This window comes from Peromyscus eremicus, chromosome 18 (assembly GCF_949786415.1).
Source record: "Peromyscus eremicus chromosome 18, PerEre_H2_v1, whole genome shotgun sequence".
NCBI classification, from domain to species: Eukaryota; Metazoa; Chordata; class Mammalia; order Rodentia; family Cricetidae; genus Peromyscus; species Peromyscus eremicus.
The window spans coordinates 45,963,825-45,983,321 of NC_081434.1; the positions used below are offsets into that span (position 1 = coordinate 45,963,825).

The 19,497-nt window shown below is 48.9% G+C and overlaps 1 protein-coding gene across 4 annotated transcripts in view; it reads left to right on the top strand.

The window, feature by feature from the left end:
* Window positions 1-19,497, top strand: part of Appl2 (adaptor protein, phosphotyrosine interacting with PH domain and leucine zipper 2) — a 48,818-nt gene that overhangs the window by 20,291 nt on the left and 9,030 nt on the right. For all 4 annotated transcript variants that reach the window (XM_059245199.1, XM_059245198.1, XM_059245202.1 and 1 more), the window contains exons 5-14: window positions 3,248-3,335; window positions 6,521-6,562; window positions 6,689-6,747; window positions 7,409-7,555; window positions 11,215-11,297; window positions 14,862-15,020; window positions 16,268-16,456; window positions 18,777-18,819; window positions 18,899-18,955; window positions 19,038-19,126. In XM_059245199.1, coding sequence (XP_059101182.1) covers window positions 3,248-3,335; window positions 6,521-6,562; window positions 6,689-6,747; window positions 7,409-7,555; window positions 11,215-11,297; window positions 14,862-15,020; window positions 16,268-16,456; window positions 18,777-18,819; window positions 18,899-18,955; window positions 19,038-19,126 — 956 coding nt within the window. The remainder of the gene's footprint in view (window positions 1-3,247; window positions 3,336-6,520; window positions 6,563-6,688; window positions 6,748-7,408; window positions 7,556-11,214; window positions 11,298-14,861; window positions 15,021-16,267; window positions 16,457-18,776; window positions 18,820-18,898; window positions 18,956-19,037; window positions 19,127-19,497) is intronic.

Consider the following 19,497-nt stretch of genomic DNA (forward strand, 5'->3'; position numbering starts at 1 on the left):
TGATCCACGAGTCCCTCTTAGGGTCCTCCTTGTTACCTAGCTTCTTTGGAGCTGTGGGTTGTAGCCTGGTTATCCTTTTCAGCACTGTTTTTTAAAGACACCCTCAGAGCTCCAGTACTCTTGGTACCAGGAGACCTTCTGCGGCCCTGCGATGTAGAAGCTCCAGCTTTCAGAGAGTCTGCAGAGTGGCTGTCAGAGTAAACAGGGTGGAATAAGCAGGACAGCACATGCTGTGGCCAGGCACTGAGCCTCAGTGGTTCTGGACCAGTTGCATTCCACTCAATCACTACACTGCCATTTACCACAGTGCCAGGCCGCCTGCACGGGGCTTTGTGGAAGGCATTGGAGACAGAAGTAAACAGGCCATACGGTTCTGAGATTTTTATCATGTCCCACTGAACAGTGGGGAAAGGACCACCAGACTGTTTTCCCCGCTGTACTTACAGCTCCTGCAGGAAGCCTTGGGTCCCACAATGAAGGGCCCAGTCCTACAAACCTGCCCTGACTTCAGGTGCCAGTTGTAAGGCCAGGCTGTGGGCCTTCTGACTAACTGGCTGTACATTGGGGTCAGTCATTTGTAAGAATGGGTCATGGTTCAGGGACTCACGATGGTCATGGTTATATTAAGAGATATGAAGGACACAATGATCAGCCAGATGCAATGACTCGTCAGCAGGATATGGAGAGGGGCACAGAGCTTCCCCCCTCTCTGGGTCCACCACTTTCCTGGGCTCGGCAGTCTGGACGCTCTTCCTTTTTCAGATAAATCAACATGGAAACTTCATCACAGACATGCCTGGAGGTTTCTTTCCACAGTGATTGCAAACCTATCAAATTGAAGCTAGTTGTCACACCTGGGGTCTCTTTAAACTATGTCGGCAGACCAGCAAGATGCCTCAGTGGGTAAGGGCATTTGCTGCTACGTCTCAGGACTAGAGCTCAGTGCCTGGGCCCACGTGATAGAAGGAGAGAGCTGACTCTAAAGTGGTTCTCTGACTCTACAGGTGTGCTGTGGCTTGTACACACACACACACACACACACACACACACACACACACACACACCCCACCCCACACACCCAGATTCTACAGATGTGCTGTGGCTTGTATACACACACACACACACACACACACACACACACACACACACACACCACACACCCAGACTCTACAGGTGTGCTGTGGCTTGTGTACACACACACACACACACACACACACACACCACACACCCAGACTCCACAGGTGTGCTGTGGCTTGTATACACACACACACACACACACCCCACACACCCAGACTCCACAGGTGTGCTGTGGCTTACACACACACACACACACACACACACACCACACACCCAGATTCTACAGGTGTGCTGTGGCTTGTATACACACACACACACACACACACACACACACACACCACACCCAGACTCCACAGGTGTGCTGTGGCTTGTGTATATACACACACACATAGAGACTCCACAGGTGTGCTGTGGCTTGTGTATATGCACACACACAAACACATGCATGAGCACACAGTGAATAAGTGTAAAAATATATTGAAATGGATGTAGAATCTATTAAAATTAATTATAGAGTAGCAAAGTGATTTTTGAAAGGTGTGGAGAATTTATTTACTCAATTTACACAGTTATTAGTTGTGGGTAAATAACACAGGGAGGCAGCAGGATATTTCCATCAAAATCACGTATGTTCATAAGTACAGGAGAGTCACTAAGGAAGGGAGGCTAGTTGTCAGCTGCCGTGGCTGGGATGCCCAGCTTACAGTCTACTCATGTCTTCTGGGGAGCAGTGTGGTTCTCTTGATGGGAGTGTTGCGGGGTCTGCAGGTCACACAGCTTCTTGATGTCTAGACTAGGCTGCTGCCAAGCGGGTGCAGGTATGAGAAGAGAATAGCTTCTGAGATAGTTTCCCTATCTGTGCCAGAATCGGTAAAGCTGAGCCAGCCGACCCTGGAAAACAACTGAGCAGACAGGAGAGACCTATGTGGCCCATTTAATAGATGTCCTGGAATGAGATCTTTCTTGTGAGTCATTCAGAAGTTTCCTCTGAGTTCCCTCCTTCTCACAGTGTGTGTCACCATTTCCTGTTAGAGCATCTGGAAGCACAGGGTGGGAGGCGGACTGTGCTTGTTGATGTTCATTAGCTGTTGATGAAAAACATTCCATTTCTTACTGCAGTCATTCTAGGAAAAATCTCAGCCCTCCAACCCCAGTGGAACTGACTGATACGGCCGTCTTCTTGTTTTCCTATCAGAAGAAAGCTGCCACACTTCAGCTGGGCTGAGATAAGGAGACACTACTGGTATTCCTTAGCTGGCAGAGGGTTGATCTTAGATCTTTAACCCATGACCCCAGAGGGCAACCCTGTAGACATGCATGCACAGGGCAGTGTCCTTGCTGACTACTGTCACTGTTGAAGGCAGCCTTGTGACAGCTGACTACAAAAGTGATCGTGAGCTGCTCGCCCCCAGTCATCCACACTGGGCACATCCCTTCCACTGGTCATCACTGGTGCCTAGTCTAGGATGTGTGGTTTGGGCAGCATTGTGACACAGAGCACACTTGTGTGCTGTGTGTGGAGAGTGATTGGATTTCTAGCACGGTTACATCCCAGCTGTGGCATTCATTTGTGATCTGGATTAGAGAGTTATTTGCCTGTGGGTAAAATGGGGATTGCAAATGGCCCTAATTCACAGGATGAGTGAACAACCAGGTGTACAACCTGGAGAGCTGGCACACAGATGGTAGCACTGATGGCATCATCCTCTGTCTCCTCCACGGATCTCCTGGCCTCCGCCGGGTGTGGGGTTAAGCCAATCCAAGTCAGTTCCCAGCAGGCTGGTTTTTCTGGTGTGGCTACCGCCCTCGTGAGTGAGGTTGCTGACAGGCCTGTGAGGTGGCAAGGCACAGAGTCCTGCCGGCAACTGCATTCGGTGCCAGCCAGTGCACTGTGTGTCTAGGAGGGTGTGGCCCCATCTGAGAACACAGAGCTAGGGTTTGCACAGGAAGCAAAGAGGACTGTTGAGCCGGAGATGCCTTTAGCAAGCTTCACTGATGCCGTAGTGAGAGCCCTCTAGTCCTACCTCGTTCCATGTTTTAAGAGAGTGTGCATTGAGGACATCCAGCCGAGCCACTGAGGCACACAGAAGTGTCTGGTGCTGCCTGCTGGAGTGAAACCATGTCAGCAGTAACGTGTGTCATTTTCTCAACTCAGTCCTTTTGCTTTCAGCTCAATGGTCTCCACACAGAGCTGGCCAAGCAGCTGGCAGACACTATGGTTCTACCTGTTATACAGTTTCGAGAAAAGGATCTCACAGGTAAAGTAGCAGGCTCAGTGCAGCTGCCTTCTGAATTGTTAACAGTGATTCTGACTGTGCCCAGTCCTTTCAACTCGTGGCTGTCCAGAATGCTTTTTTGTTTGTTTTGTTTTTTGCTTTCATTGAGGTAAGGTTTCTTGGTGTAGCCCTGGCTGTCCTGGAACTAACTCGCTTTGTAGACCAGGCTGGCCTCGAACTCACCAAGAGCTGATTAAAGGCGTGTGCCACCAAGAATGCTTTTTTTTTTTTTTCTTCGAGACAGGGTTTCTCTGTGTAGCTTTGCGCCTTTGCTGGAACTCACTTGGTAGCCCAGGCCGGCCTTGAACTCACAGAGATCCGCCTGGCTCTGCCTCCTGAGTGCTGGGATTAAAGGCGTGCGCCACCACCGCCCGGCAAGAATGCTTTTTTAAAGCAATTTCATTCAGCAAACTTTTCTTGGTTTTGCACATTCCTGGCTCACCCAAGGGAGGCCACAGGCAAATAAAACAGACGTGGAGGCAGATCATTGTAATGCCACAGAGCGAGGCCAAGGACTGGAGAAAGCACCACAGGGCCTGTGGACTTCCTGGGCCTAGGGGCTTAGGGAAGCTTTCAGGGAAGCTTCTGGTGCGGCAGCGGATTTTGAGTGAACTATAAATGTTTGCTGAGTGGACAGTGATGCCAGGCATGTATCATGAACGGAGGCAACTGTTCTGGGAACCGTGAATGCTTTGGACCGTGAAGTGGAAGCTTGGAGGGAAGAGAGGGTGATGCCAGGCCTTCTCTGTGGAGGGTGCTGATGTGGGTATGCAGGGGCTTTTAGGGTACAGCTGTGAGCACGCTCCTACGAAGCTCAGTGGGGAGTGAGGAAATCTGACTGGTACCCACACATAGGTAGCCTTTTAGATGAATTTCAGTTCCTACACAGAAATAGAACCTTACAGTAATTTTAGATGTATTTGAAATCAAAAGTAGTCCAAGCGAATATTAAAAAGGATTATTTAAAAACTTGGTAATAGGAAGCTGAATCAGAATGTCCTAATGCTGGTGTAGTTATTTTGTTTATTACTTAGAGAATAAAGAATTATGTACAATTATTAGAACCATAGAGAGAAGATTGCATGGTCCCTGCACAGAGAAATGAAAATCTGTGAACATTCAAACAAGAACTGTAGTTGAGAAGGCTGACTAAAAGAACATACAACCTCAATCTATAACCTTAAATTAAAATATAAATATAAAAAGATATGGCTTAGTGGAGAGCACTGGCTAATTTTGCAAAGGACCCAGGTTTGGTACCCAGCACCCAAATGGTGGTCACAGCTGTCTATAACTCCAGTTGCAGGAGATGTAACACCCTTTTCTGGCCTCTGTGGGCACCAGGCATGTTTGTGGTACACAGACATACATGCAAGCAAAATACCCATACTCATTAAAAAAAACCCTTAATTTAAAACGTATGTAACCTTACACTGTTTTCTAAGTGGAAAAGCTATAGTGATTGTGAGGGCAAATATTGAAAATGGATTTTTCTCCTGCTGTCCTGTGTCTCCCGAGTTGAGACAGTGGTTGAGCTGCTTGCTGTAAGCTCCACCCATGGCTGTTTTGACAGCCCTAACACTTCATAATTAAACAATACGAAGTCATAGACAGGTTTGACGGTGCACGCCTGTAATCCCAGGCTTGAGAGATACAATCAGGAGGATCAGGAGTTCACAGTCATCTTTGCCTACAGACCAAGTATGAGGCCAGCCTAGGCTACGTGAGACCTTGCCTCAAAAACCTAAAAGAAAAAAGAAGTAATGTGTCTGCTAGGCTGCAGGTCTGACTCATAGTATGTGGGACAGCCTAGATTGAGCATGCCACAGCCCTGTTACCGTGACCCTCCTTACCAACCTCCGTGAGCTAGCATCTGAGTTACAGTTGCCTAGAGGAGAATAAAATTGTTCAATTAGTAAAAACAGAAGTTTCTCATCTATGAAAACCAAATCAAATCATTCTTTTCTCATGGCACAAAAACATGAGCTTGAAGTATTCAGCCCCAGCCGAATGTGAGTCTGGTCCCTGTCTGCTTAGACAGTTCCTTAGCGTATATTTTACTGCCTTTTAAATTTTAAATTGACTTTTATCTTATATGTATGGGTGTTTTGCCTGAATGAATGCATATATGTGTGCACCTGGTGTCTACAGAGGTCAGAAGAAGGCATCTGATGCCCTAGAACTGGAGTTATAGATGCTTGTGGACTGCTGTGTAGGTGCTGGGAACCTAGCCTGGGTCCTCTGAAAGAGCAGCGGGTGCTTTTAACTGAGCCATTAAGTTTGTAGCTCGAGCTGGCCTTGAACCTGGGCTCCTCCTGCCTTCACCTCGCTGTGTCAGACCAGCGTCCCCACAGCTGCCTTTGCCGCCTTTTATCCGTCGTCGTCCCCAGCGAAAGCACACCGAGGAGAGCATGAGATCCCAACAGGTGTTCAAAGACAGCTCTACTCTAAGAGAAAGTGAGAGCGGAGAAAGGGAAATGTACGAGGGGAAGCGCAACCCCGGGAAAGGGAGACTGAGGCCTTCTGCACACCAACTGAGAGGTAGCATAGAGCTTACAGTGTTCTGTTGTGTGACAGAGTGGCATGGACTGTTAGGAAGGTAGATGAGATGAGAAGGACTGTCACTCCTTCAGCTTCTGTCTCTGGATTCTTCAGTTTCATTCTCGTGGTGACCTTTTTTGTCATTGTGGGGATTGTTAAGCCGTCTTGGTGGATGATGGGTGCAGTGCCATGCTGTGGGGTCATAGTTATTGGTGTTGGCTGGTGGCTGTGCGGTATACCAGTTTGTGCCACTTTTCACTAGCATAAGCCCCGTGTCCAACAGTGACTAATAAATGAGATTTCTACAGTGGTGCCAGCAGGAACCTGGGCCATACGGTACTCCCCTGTGGTAAACGACCATGTTCTCAGACAGTGGAGGGCTTCAGCTCGTAGGCCAGATTTCCAGGACAGGTGCCTGACCGTGCCCTGTCACCCATCCTCAGGAATCCATGTCCTTTACATGTCCCTGGGTGTGAGGTGCCACTGCCACCATCAGGGCCTGTGGGAGCTGAGGACTGAGGGGCTGTGGGCAGAGCATGTGCCCTGATCCTCTGGGGAAGGCAGAGCTCTGGCTCCACGTGGTTCCGTCCTCTTCGCTCTAACATGTTTTTGTTTCCCCTGTTCAGAAGTGAGCACTTTGAAGGATCTCTTTGGACTCGCCAGCAATGGTAGGCATCTTTCCGTTTTGGGTTCATTGGCTTGGGGTGTGCATGAGTTTAGTGGTGGCAGGGGTTAGACAACCAGTGTTCTTGCCTTTTGACCCTTCTGGATGCTCACATATCTTTTATTTTCAGAGCATGACCTTTCAATGGCAAAATACAGCAGGCTCCCTAAGAAAAAGGAGAACGAAAGGGTGAGTGTTCCTCAGAGTCATCTCATCCACCTCAGCTCCTTTTGTGACTTCTGTAGACTTGTAGCATTGATGCTGTGTGATGGAGCTCTTCCTGGTTCCTGTGTCTGGACCCGCAAGTTTTTCTGCACCTCGTGTGCGGATCTCTTCACCATCTAAAGCACCAGGGTGGAACCACTGTCAATGCTAATGATGTGCTGGTTGGCTTCTGCATGGTGCTGACTCCTGCTCTGCCACCAGAGGCGACTGAATCTTCATGCATACAATTCTTACTTCTGTTACATCATTTCCCAGTGTCCTGGGAAAGTTCCTGGGGCCCAGCTCTTAGGAGAGCTTCCAGCTGGGTTTCTGTTTCCTTGAGCTAAATGACTTCCTAGGACTCCAGACTTTTGCATGAACCAAAATGTGTGTGGTTTTTGGTACCTGCTGCTGTACCGTTTTCCCAAGTGGCAGCGTTACTGGCTTTGCCTCATACAGTCTTGGGGACTGAGGTGCTATCACTTTGGAGTTTTCATTGGCATTTCTTGTTAAGCCAAGGTGGAACCTTATCCCCATGCCTTTATGTCATGAAAGTGTTTGCCCTGAAATGTGTCTGAGTTCTTGTGCTCTTGCAGAATTCTTAGACCCAATGGGCAACTTGAAGTTTTCCTTTTGCTTTCCCCAGGTGAAGGCTGAAGTTGGGAAAGAGGTGGCATCTGCCCGGCGGAAACAGCACCTGTCATCCCTGCAGTACTACTGCGCCCTCAACGCGCTACAGTACCGCAAGCGGATGGCCATGATGGAACCCTTGATAGGCTTTGCCCACGGACAGGTAGGAGCCCCTTCCCCAGGAGAGGGAACCCGAAGCAGTGGTAAGGAGAAGTGGAAGCATTGTCACAGAGACAGGTGCACAGTGTCCTGGGAAAGTTCCCGGGGCCCAGCTCTTAGGAGAAGCTTCCAGCTGGGCTTGACCTGGGAGACCGTATGTTCAGGAAGCTGTGGCCCGATCCCAAGCCTCCCTTAGGGACGAGCCTGTCTGCCTGTCTCTACCCAAGAAAGCAAGTCCGGGTTGCAGCTTTCTGCCCACGTGCATGGCTGGTTTTCGAGCCCAGTGTGTGCACATTGCTTTTACAACCTGTACTGCAGGCTCACTCCGCCCAAGTTGGGTGGCTGGCTTGGAGACAGGGTGTGCATGAACCTTCTCTGCACGGTCAGGCTCCCCTGGCTGGGTCATTCTCAAATGGTATGCCCCTGAAGTTCCTGCCAGTGTGCTCCCTCCTGGAGCACAGGGAAAGTGTGCTGGTGCTTTCAGAAGTCTTGCATGGAGGAGTTAATCAGCTTCTTCCCTCCTGGTTAGTGAGCTACTGAGTCTTCAGAGATGCTGCAGTTTAAGGATGTGAACTCAACTGCTGTGGCACAGATGAGTAGCAGGGCCAGCATGAGCTTTACCTGCTTTCCCCTCTGTGACTGTTAACCTTTATGTTGGACAGGAGAAATGCACCCAGAATCTTAGGTCATTTATAGTCTGTGAACTGAAAATGATAGGACAAATGTTTCTAAGACCATTTATTATTTAAAACATACATGAGAATCTCTGACTTTGTATGCATTTTAAAATTACATATACTTCAAAAGAAATACATCATCAGCATCACTCAGCAAAGGGGGGTCTGGACATCTTTAAGCAGCCAACCACAACTGTCTGTCTTCCTAATACAGCTGCTACATGGTGGTGGGGGAGTTCAGAGAAGTCAGCTTATACCTGCAGTCTAGCCTCTGTCGTCTGAATAAAGATGGCTAATCCAAAAATAAACCCTGCTGGGGGCTGAAACCCCCAGCAAAGCCACCCAGCTTTCTCAGAACGGCACTGCGCTGACTGCCCCTCCTTTTTTTTTTTTTTTTTTGGTTTTTCGAGACAGGGTTTCTCTGTGTAGCTTTGCGCCTTTCCTGGAACTCACTCTGTAGTCCAGGCTGGCCTCGAACTCACAGAGATCCACCTGCCTCTGCCTCCCAAGTGCTGGGATTAAAGGCGTGTGCCACCAACGCCCGGCTTGCTCCTCCTTTTTCCTGGAGCTATTGCACTTTGGCCCCGATAGATGGCAGAGTTGTTAGGTGCTGGGCTCTTGCTCTCTGTATTCACTTCCTGTGTGCCCTCCCTAGACCGCTGCCCTTGCCTTGGGGCAGTAATCCCTGCTCACTTCCAGGCCCAGGAGCATGGACAGGGGTGGTTGTATTTACCATCTCAGATGAAAAGCTCCAGTCTGGGCAGTCTGGACAGTCTCAGAGGACCCAAAGGATGTGACCAGGAGGTGCTAGCCAGGCTTTTTAAATGATTGTAAATTGGCCACAGGAGAGGAGAGGAGCGGTAGATGCTTCACACACAGCCCCTGGGCCTAGGAGGGCAGAGCCGTGCCATCGTTTGCTGGGAGGCAGGAGCATTGGTTAGAGGACTAGGAACATTCCAGTTTTCATCTGAAAACTCCTCATTCAAGACACAGGACTGGTCGTCCCTTCTCTGCAGAACTTTTCAGTCGTCACAGAGCTGGAGTTCCTCTCTCAGCTGAGCACTCCTGACAACAAGCTGTTGGGTGACTCAGAAGCGTGTGCTCTTGTCTCAGCCCTGCCCATTTGTGGAGACTGCTCAGACGTCAGCCCTCACCGTTTGGAAGGCGTGTTGCCTCTGTTGTGGCTTCTCTGGGTCTCAGAAAACAGGCTTCAGTACTGAGGTTTTATCATTTGTATAGGTTTTCCAAAATCCAATTTATTTTGTGTGTGTGTGTGTGTGTGTTTACGTACGTGTGTGGGTGTGCACATGTCATGGCCTGCATGTGGAAGTAAGTAATAGGACAACTGCAGGAGTCAGTTTTCTCTTGTCATGTGCTCCTGTGGACCAAGCTGGTCATGAGGCTTGGTGGTTAGTGCGCTGAGCCATCTTAACAGCCCTGTACGGTCTTGGAGCACATACAATGACCCCTCGTGTGGTATTGACAGGGTAAGGAGGGGGCGGGGCTTTAGATCCCCTCTGCTCATCTGTGCTTGGGGTTGGGCACCACAGAGAGCTCAGAGTAACTGGAGAGCAAGCGAAAGGGTTAAAGCAGTGCTCCAGAGGAGGACAAGGAAGGACAGGAAACCCCAGGTGCTCAGCTACTGCAGAAGGCTGACTGAGAAGGTGAAGATTAGCTGATGAGCATTGTTTGCTTATTTGACATTTCAAGGACTGAAATGGGTTTACAGTGTTGATGTGAACAGAGGTCAGTGGCCCAGAACATCCCATGTGTGTACTTGACATGGCGATAATCCTGCTCATCGCCTGTGCTTACCCTCTGATGACCTAAGGACATTGGTAAACACGTTTTCCCAGGGTGTTCTCGGACTGGAGGGAAAGGTATCGAAACCCTGCTGATAACACCCACTGGCCTCGTCAGGGAGAGACTTCAGTTTCTGTGCCCACTGTCCGGGCCACGCTCCGCTTCAGATGAGCCAAGATGGCACATGTAAAGAATGCCCATGCTGAGTGCTTCGTCTTCATAACCTTGGTTCACAGCTGTGAAGTCCCTGTCATCAGGCACATGAAGTGCACCATTCATACCTGAGGTCCAGATGTTGGAAAGCCCACCAGTGAAGCAGGTTGAGCTTTTCAGGCTGGGCAGCTGCAAACATGTAATGCCCAGAAGCATTCTCTTTCCCATGCCTGGCCCTTCCCATGTGCTGGGCACCCAGACCTCCTTCTGGGAAGTGAGGGTCACCCCGGAGTCACGGGAAGCAAGAAGTCCTTCCCGCAGCTCCAAAGCCAGCAGCTGCAGCTTCTTTCCACCTTGACTCTCGCCAGTCCCGCAGGTGCTGCTTCCCGTAGGCAGAGAAAACTTCCATCCCAGAGCGCAGCAGGTGTGCCTCACCCTTTTGAGCAGCTGCTTGATGCCAGATCCCCTTGAAGGTTGTGCTTGGAAGTTTAGCCCAATTTCCCCTTTTGTCAGAGCTTAAGTCGTCTGTCCATCTAGCCCAGGTCCGCAGCTGTGCTGTGTGTGGCCCAGTGAGTGCTCAGGCACATGGCAGCCCTCACCTTGGGCGGACACCTCCTGCTATTCTCCATCAAATGTCGGTCCATGCCCTGCTGGTCCTGAGCATGTCCCGTGGTTCATCTCCACGTAGTGCTGCATGGAAAACTGGTTTAGAACAGGGAAGAGAAGGCTGCTGGTGGCAGTTCAGAGATTGTCCGTTGTGATTATTGAAACTGTTGGTATGTACCAAGGGTGTACTACCCTTCTTTATTCCTGGAGTCTCCTACCTTTGAGCACGGTTGCCAGGCTCCCATTTCTCCACTGACAAACACACTGTGGACTTAGGTATTCCTAACCAATGATGGAAGTGATGGAGGGATGCTGCCAGATTGCCACAGGAAGGGGCTGGCAGCCACATCACTTGTCCCTACACAATCTCATCATTAGGGAATTATTACCTTGATGTTCAGAATACTGCCTTTGTATCTTTCAGATTAACTTTTTCAAGAGAGGAGCGGAGATGTTCTCCAAAAGTATGGACGGTTTCTTATCATCCGTTACAGACATGGTTCAGAGGTAATACTGCTCTCAGGCTGGGCCTGGGGTCCTTCTGTCTTTCCACTGAATCAGCCTCACTGGGGAGTGGGGGAAGGCTTCTGCCTTCGGAGGGTCAGCAGAGTCCCATCACCCTGTAACTGTGAGACAGTCTTCCCCCAGCAGGAGAGGTGCTCTCAACATGAAGACTCCGGTACTGACAGTGTTGGAATCGCCTTTGCCGATGTTTAGGTGTCACATGCTGTGAGCCTGTGAGAGAACTGTAGATTAGCTTTCCCTCTAAGTTAATGGGAGCAGCAACCAGAACTGCTCCAACTTTGCAGGAAATTCTAGGGTCATACTAGGGTCATAGTAGACAAGCAAGATGCCAAGCCTTTGTATTTACTTCAGTGAGCTGTAGTTCAGCCATGGAGTGCACATTTCAAAAACCCCATAGCTTTCCTCAGATGGTTTTCCTGTTGGGAGGACTGCCCCAGCTCGGGCCGCTTCCCTTTTCCGCAGCCTCTATGAGGAGAGCTCTGAGGTGGCTCATGGGCCACACATGCAGGCTAGTTTCACCCTGTGCATGCATATGTCACTCTCTGATACCTATCAAGACTGCTGTGTGTGTTTGGGGCGGGGCATGTTATAGTTGAAGAATTAGAAAATAGGAGGAGGAGGCAGGAAGGCCAGAGTTCAAGGCTAGCCTGGGGCACATGAGGCCCTGTTTCAGAACCTCTCACCTGCCCCCAAAAAGGGAATACAAAGTGAAAACAGTGAGTATGGACTCTTACTTCCTGTGGGAAAATGAGAACGTTTTCTTGAAGTTGTTACATGTCAAGTAGCTTAAGAAGACCCAGCAGGAGTTTATTCAGGCAGAAGTCCATCAAAGGCTCTGAACATGAAGAGTGAACCCTGAAGAGCCATTGCCGAGCACTGGGCTCCATGGCTGGGACAGGAGTTGTGCTCTTTGGGAAAGCCAGCACAGTGCTCACCCAGTGACGAGCAGCGGAGATAGAGACAGGTCAGACTTACAGTGATGCCAGGAAGCAGCTTGTGAAATCCCACTCCACTTTCTCCCTTGTAATTTGTTCTGTTCCTGAGATGCTACAGGACAGCACAGAACCTGTCACTCTATAAAAGGGCCCGGTCTCTCTCGTCTCTCAGGGCTGAAGTTTGTTTTACTAGTTTTTTGTTTGTTTGTTTGTTTTATTTTGTAGGCAGGATCTCATTTTGTAGCTCTGGATGGCCTGGAACTCACTATATAGACCAGGCTGGCCTCAAACTCTCTGATCTGCCTGCCTCTGCCTCTCACGTGCTGAGATTAAAGGTGTACATCACTGTTGCTGGCAGAAAGCTAATTTTCTTAGCATGTGAATTACATGCCAATGAGTAATCACCGCCATTATTCTCTAGGCATGAGGGTCTTCTGCTGCCCCATTTCATGCAGGTACAGCCCACCCACATGAGGCCTCAGGCAGCATCTGGTGCTGGCACTAAATCTTTATATTCCTGTGGGGGGACACAGGTACCCTAAGTGCTCACATGTTCTCAGAACCCAGTTGAGGTCCAGGCACCCTGAAGAGCTAGGGGGTTTAGTCCTTAATTCCATGGTGATGCAGGGAGATGCCAGCTTTGGAGAGAAGCAGTTGGAAGCAGTTACTTTGCTCCTGTGTTCTTTGGGGTCTTCGGAGCTTCTGATTGGTTTCGGATTCTGAGACTGTGTATATGAGGTTGGAGAGAGCAAAGCAGCTACTAAAACCTCCCTGAATTGTGTGCCAGATGACACACTGGTGCACAGGAGCACATCTCTTGAGGAAACAGTCCTCTTTCAAGAGGCTATTCTTACCTGTAATCGGATTTTTCTTTGGGCCACCAGCTCACAAATCATGACATAGGAACTTGTTGATTATGAAAGCTCTGTCTGATACCTTAGGCTTGTTTCTAGCTAGCTCTTTATAACTTAGATGAACCCATTTCTATTAATCATATACCTCATCTGTGTGCTGTCCACCCTGCTGTCCTGCTTCCGCTGGGTCTCCTTTCATCTTCACTCTTCTTCCCAGCATCCTCTGTGCCTGGAAATCCTGCCTAGCCATTGACTGTTCAGGTTTGATTAAACCAATCAGAGTGACACTTCTTCACAGTGTACAAAAAGATTATCCCACAATACTTAGCCACACAAGCTGGAGAGCCTGAGTGGGGTCTGTCCACTGACTGCCTCCTTTAGAACCCTGTACTGTGGTTTTCCTCTTATTCCATTCTCCACCTTGCCTGGGTGTGGCGGCACAAACTTTTATTTTATTTTTTTATTTTTTTGGTTTTTTGAGACAGGGTTTCTCTGTGTAGTTTTGCGTCTTTCCTGGAACTCACTTGGTAGCCCAAGCTGGCCTCAAACTCATAGAGATCCGCCTGGCTCTGCCTCCCGAGTGCTGGGATTAAAGGCGTGCGCCACCACCGCCCAGCTTTTTTTGGGGGGGCGGGGCACAAACTTTTAATCCCAGCACTTGGGAAGCAGACATAGGCAGCTGTCTGTGAGTTAAGGTCAGTATGGTCCACATGGTGAGACCCTGTCTTAAAATACACACAATATATTCTCATTCTCTCTCTCTCTCTCTCTCTCTCTCTCTCTCTCTCTCTCTCTCTCTCTCTCTCACACACACACACACACACACACACACACACACCTCTTTCACACACACACACACACACACACACACACACACACACACACACACACCCTTCTCCACCTTGCAGTGAGTAGCAGGCCGCACCATTTCAGTGGAGAATTCAAATGTCAGAAAAACCAAACACTCAACAACAGCTGGGTGAAATGGTCAAGCTGAGAGAAGAGAAAATCCTGAGGCACTGGTCGGGGTGACTTTGCTGCACGTCTGCCTGGTTCCCCCTGCCATGGTTCTGTCCTCTTGTGTAACTTCATGTGAAGTGGGACTCCTTGTTTCTCATTTGCATTCTCAGATGTGTGGGCTGTCTGGCATTTCTGTCCTAGACTTTATAACCTACCTCTGTCAACAGTAGGTGAGAGTCAGGTGAGGCCAAAAGAATAAAGAACAGCTCCTGTTGGAAGGAAAAGTTCCCAGTTTTCTACATGTCAGCATACAGCATGCGAAGCCAGGACTGTCACACCAGAACCTGGTCACTGACCCTTGACCAGTGAGCCTGTGCCACCCCAGGGCAGTTTGATGGTTACAGAACAAGCCCTGGCTTCTTCTTGGTATTTCCTGGCCATTCCTGTCTCTCATAGTCTTCTCAAACCCTGAGCTAGACAGTGTTGTTCCATTCCTTCACTTAGGGGTCTTTCCTAGGCCCTATATGTCAAGACCCTGAGGATGGGGTCCCAGAGCGGCTCCTACGATCTGCATTAGCAGATCTGAGTGTGGTCCCCCTGAACCAGTATCACTTCTGGTAATGCAGCTTTCTGGACATAGGTCGAGGGTGGAAAGCTGTGCTACCTGGGAAGCTGGTGGCTCCGTCTGTAATGCAGAAAGCATCCATCAGTGGGTGAAGCAGGCCCTGCCGCCTTGTGGCTTAGGAGTGGTGAGCTGGCCCGTGGAGAGTGGCTGACCTGCAACCTTCTGTCTTAAGCATTCAGGTGGAACTGGAAGCTGAGGCAGACAAAATGCGCTTGTCCCAGCAAGAGTTGCTTTCAGTCGATGAATCTGTTTACACTCCGGACATGGATGTGGCCACATCACAGATCAACAGGAACCTCATCCAGAAGGCTGGCTACCTCAATCTCAGAAAGTGAGAATGCCATGCAGCTTTTGCTGAACTCAGCTCTCCCTGGGAAGTGGCCTCAGAGGCTGTTTCTCATGTGGCTAGTGGCCTGTGGGTGGTAGTGATCAACAAGCCCGACTTGGGAAGCTTTGGGGGCCCAAGTTTCAGACTGCACTGAGACAAAGCTGAAAACTGAGCCCCAAGAGGCTGGAGTCAGTGCCCTGGACTCCAGGAGCTGCCGGCCACCCTTGTTTAGTTTCATGGTCATTTAAATGTCACTCCAGGCTATTGAGAGTGTAGTCCTCAGCCCCTGCCTGCTGAAGGGTAAGAGCAGTACCACAAAGACCCACGTTGAGGCAAGAGCCAGGGTCTGTTAGATCTCTCCAGATTGAATCACACCCATCGCGATCATGTCTTTAAATATCCATCTGGAATAAAAGATACAAAAGGAGTCATTGCTTCTAAGACCCCCAAAGGCTGTGGCCATCGGTGTAGAGTACACTGGTACTGGTGGCTGATTCCTGGCTGGGAGGTGGATGACTCCTACTTCACTGCTGTTGAGTCAGTCTCTAGTGTGTGGGGAGCCCTCCAGTGTTAGCAGTTGCCATTTAAAAAAATAATCATTATTGGAACAAGACACACAGTGCCTTGTGCCTAGTTGCTATTTAGTAAACAGTAAAAGTGTCTCTGCCATGAGGCTTTTCTGAGGCTCTTTTCTGCAGGTGAAGCCTCTCCCCGGCCTGTCAGTGTGAGACTAAGCTAAATGTCCTCATTAGTTCTGTGGGGCAAAAGAAAAAAACCTCCACAAAGTTAGGACGCTTTTGCCAGGAAGCTGTATTTTCCTCTTGTGTGCAGCCCACCAAATGAGAATGTCCTCTATTTAGAGCCCCCAGGATTGGGAGAGAGGCAATGTGACCCTGATGGCTGGTAGACACAGAAGAGTTCAGTTCTGCATCCTAGAGAAATGGTACAGGGTTCAGTTCCTAACTGATGGACAGATTCTAGTTAGGGCTGGTGGGTTTGGAAGCCAACGGCAGGCGCATGTGCCTGCATAGCTGGCATTGGTTCTGTCATTCCTCACGGGAACAGAGCCGTCTTCCCAATGACGCAAGCTAAACTGTATTTCTGCCACTATTCACAGAGTGAGTTTCTAAGTTTTCCTTTAATGCAAAGACACTTCTAAAATGTGCCAGTTCCTAAGAACAGGCAGCATGGTATGGAGGGGCTGTTCCCATGTCCTAGTGCTAATGAACCTTCACACACAATTCCCACAGCAAGACGGGACTGGTCACCACCACCTGGGAGAGGCTGTACTTCTTCACCCAAGGTGGGAACCTCATGTGCCAGCCCAGGGGAGCTGTGGCTGGAGGCTTGATTCAGGACCTGGACAACTGCTCTGTGATGGCTGTGGATTGTGAAGACCGACGATACTGCTTTCAGATCTCCACGCCCAGTGGCAAACCGTATGCCTCATGTCTTATTTGGGAGGACAGTGTAGGAATTGCCCTTACTGAAGGCTGCTAGCTCTAGTTCCCATGTACCAGTCCTGGCCGCGAGAGGCCACATTGCAGGTCTTGTTCTTTCCAAGGATGTTTTTCTGTCCTCTGTAAACAAATGCAGTGACCATTGGGACCCACCTCACCTTGTTCAGGAACCCCGGTGAGGATCCAGCTGTGTATTGGGAGGAGAGATGATGTGTATAAGACAGATGTAGCAGGTGCTTGCCAACAGAGATCTGAAAGAAGGCTGAGAGAAGGCTGCGACTCCTCTGTTTTGGGACAAGGCTAAGGAGAGCAGGCAGGAAACTATCCAAGAAGTCCATTTTACATCCAGAACTGGAAGTGTGAACAGTACATTCTTTACAGAGTGTGAGCAGTACATTCTCTACAGAGTGTGAGCAGTACATTCTCTACAGAGTGTGAGCAGTACATTCTTTACAGAGTGTGAGCAGTACATTCTCTACAGAGTGTGAGCAGTACATTCTCTACAGAAGTGTGAGCAGTAATTCTCTACAGAGTGTGAGCAGTACATTCTCTACAGAGTGTGAGCAGTACATTCTCTACAGAGTGTGAGCAGTACATTCTCTACAGAGTGTGAGCAGTACATTCTCTACAGAAGTGTGAGCAGTAATTCTCTACAGAGTGTGAGCAGTACATTCTCTACAGAGTGTGAGCAGTAATTCTCTACAGAGTGTGAGCAGTACATTCTCTACAGAGTGTGAGCAGTACATTCTCTACAGAAGTGTGAGCAGTAATTCTCTACAGAGTGTGAGCAGTACATTCTCTACAGAGTGTGAGCAGTACATTCTCTACAGAAGTGTGAGCAGTAATTCTCTACAGAGTGTGAGCAGTACATTCTCTACAGAGTGTGAGCAGTACATCTCTACAGAAGTGTGAGCAGTAATTCTCTACAGAAGTGTGAGCAGTACATTCTCTACAGAAGTGTGAGCAGTACATTCTCTACAGAAGTGTGAGCAGTAATTCTCTACAGAGTGTGAGCAGTACATTCTCTACAGAGTGTGAGCAGTACATTCTCTACAGAGTGTGAGCAGTACATTCTCTACAGAGTGTGAGCAGTACATTCTCTACAGAAGTGTGAGCAGTACATTCTCTACAGAGTGTGAGCAGTACATTCTCTACAGAAGTGTGAGCAGTAATTCTCTACAGAGTGTGAGCAGTACATTCTCTACAGAAGTGTGAGCAGTACATTCTCTACAGAGTGTGAGCAGTACATTCTCTACAGAGTGTGAGCAGTACATTCTCTACAGAGTGTGAGCAGTACATTCTCTACAGAAGTGTGAGCAGTAATTCTCTACAGAAGTGTGAGCAGTACATTCTCTACAGAGTGTGAGCAGTAATTCTCTACAGAAGTGTGAGCAGTACATTCTCTACAGAGTGTGAGCAGTACATTCTCTATAGAAGTGTGAGCAGTACATTCTCCACAGTGAGAGCAGTACATCTCTACAGAAGTGTGAGCAGTACATTCTCTACAGAAGTGTGAGCAGTACATTCTCTACAGAAGTGTCACTTAACGACACTATCCTCACCTTGGGACCTTATGGGCCCAAAGGTCATACCTGAAAATGTAGTAGCCTATAGTTATCACAGTAGGTCCCATCCCAGTGGTTCCCCTCTTGTGTAGAGCAGTGGTTTCAGTTTGTGTTTAGAGTTCTAAATCCTAGGAAATTACCTCAGGCTTTGCCTGCCTAGAGGCTGGTGATGGGAATAGTGGGAGCCTGTGGGATATGCCTTCCCCAAGTTAGCAGAGCAGTTAGAGACTGTTTTTCTCTGACAGTGGCCAGTGGCTCAGGACTAAGATGCCCAGATTCTAGTGGTCCTATGTAGTTTCTAAACACCCCTGGGCCTAAGTCTTCCCAGATACAGAGATGGTATCTGTGTTCCCTCTGCCACAGAGAGTCCCTGAAAGAGCTAAGTCCGACATAAAGGTGGAATGCCTTAAGTGGATGGACTTTCAGTGCTTAGATATTAGGTCCTTCCTCAGTTGGAGAAGGGGCGAGTAATGTCCTAGTGCCTTGGATTATCTAAGAAGAGAATCCAGACAGTCCTCACTGTAGTCATAGGTTAGATGATCCAAGTCCAGCCTTCTCCTGTATAGAGGAGAAAGAGACCTAGAGATGATATAGTGCTCTGGTGGAAAGGCCAGGCCTGCAGCCCCACTTTCCTTCCATCCTAACAAGCTGCTTTCCTGGTGCCAGGTTGGTCTAATGAACACTTTCTTGGTCCCTGAGACCTAGGAGGCATTGATGCATCTTGTTTATTTCAGGGGGATAATTCTCCAAGCAGAGAGCAGAAAGGAATACGAAGAGGTAAAGCTTTGTCTGTCTCACCCCTGCCCTCCTGTGATGAGTAACTGGGATTCAGTGTTCTTTTTAATGTCCTCCACAGTGGATATGTGCAATAAACAACATCTCCAGGCAGATCTACCTGACGGACAACCCAGAGGTAATTAGTACCTGCCTGCACTCCACCTGGAAGGTAGGCGTCCCTTCCTGGCCTGAGCCTGTGTCCTGTGGCTTACATGTAGGCAGTAGCCATCAAGTTGAACCAGACGGCTCTTCAGGCAGTGACTCCAATTACAAGCTTTGGGAAAAAACAAGAAAGCTCTTGCTCCAGGTAACTAAAGAACAAGGAAAAACTACCTTCTGTGGAGCCAAACTGTTAGGAATTTGAAATTTGTTTCTAGTCCTCACAACCCCGAAGATTCCATTGTACCCTGTACAACAGAAGCAATAGTTGTGGCCAGAAAAAGTTCTAATGTACCCACACCCACAGCACAGATGAGAGGTGGAGCCAGTATTCCAACCTGAGTTCAGTATCCCTGTCCAGGTCCACTGGGCCAGACCTTAGTAGTCCAAGGCAGACAGGAACCTTCTATTAGCATCTTGGCACTGTAACCCTAGTCAACTGTGTGTCCGTGTTATTGGCTGAGCCTTTTCTGCATATGTATAGTATGCATCTACTAAGTTTTCACTTATATTACATTT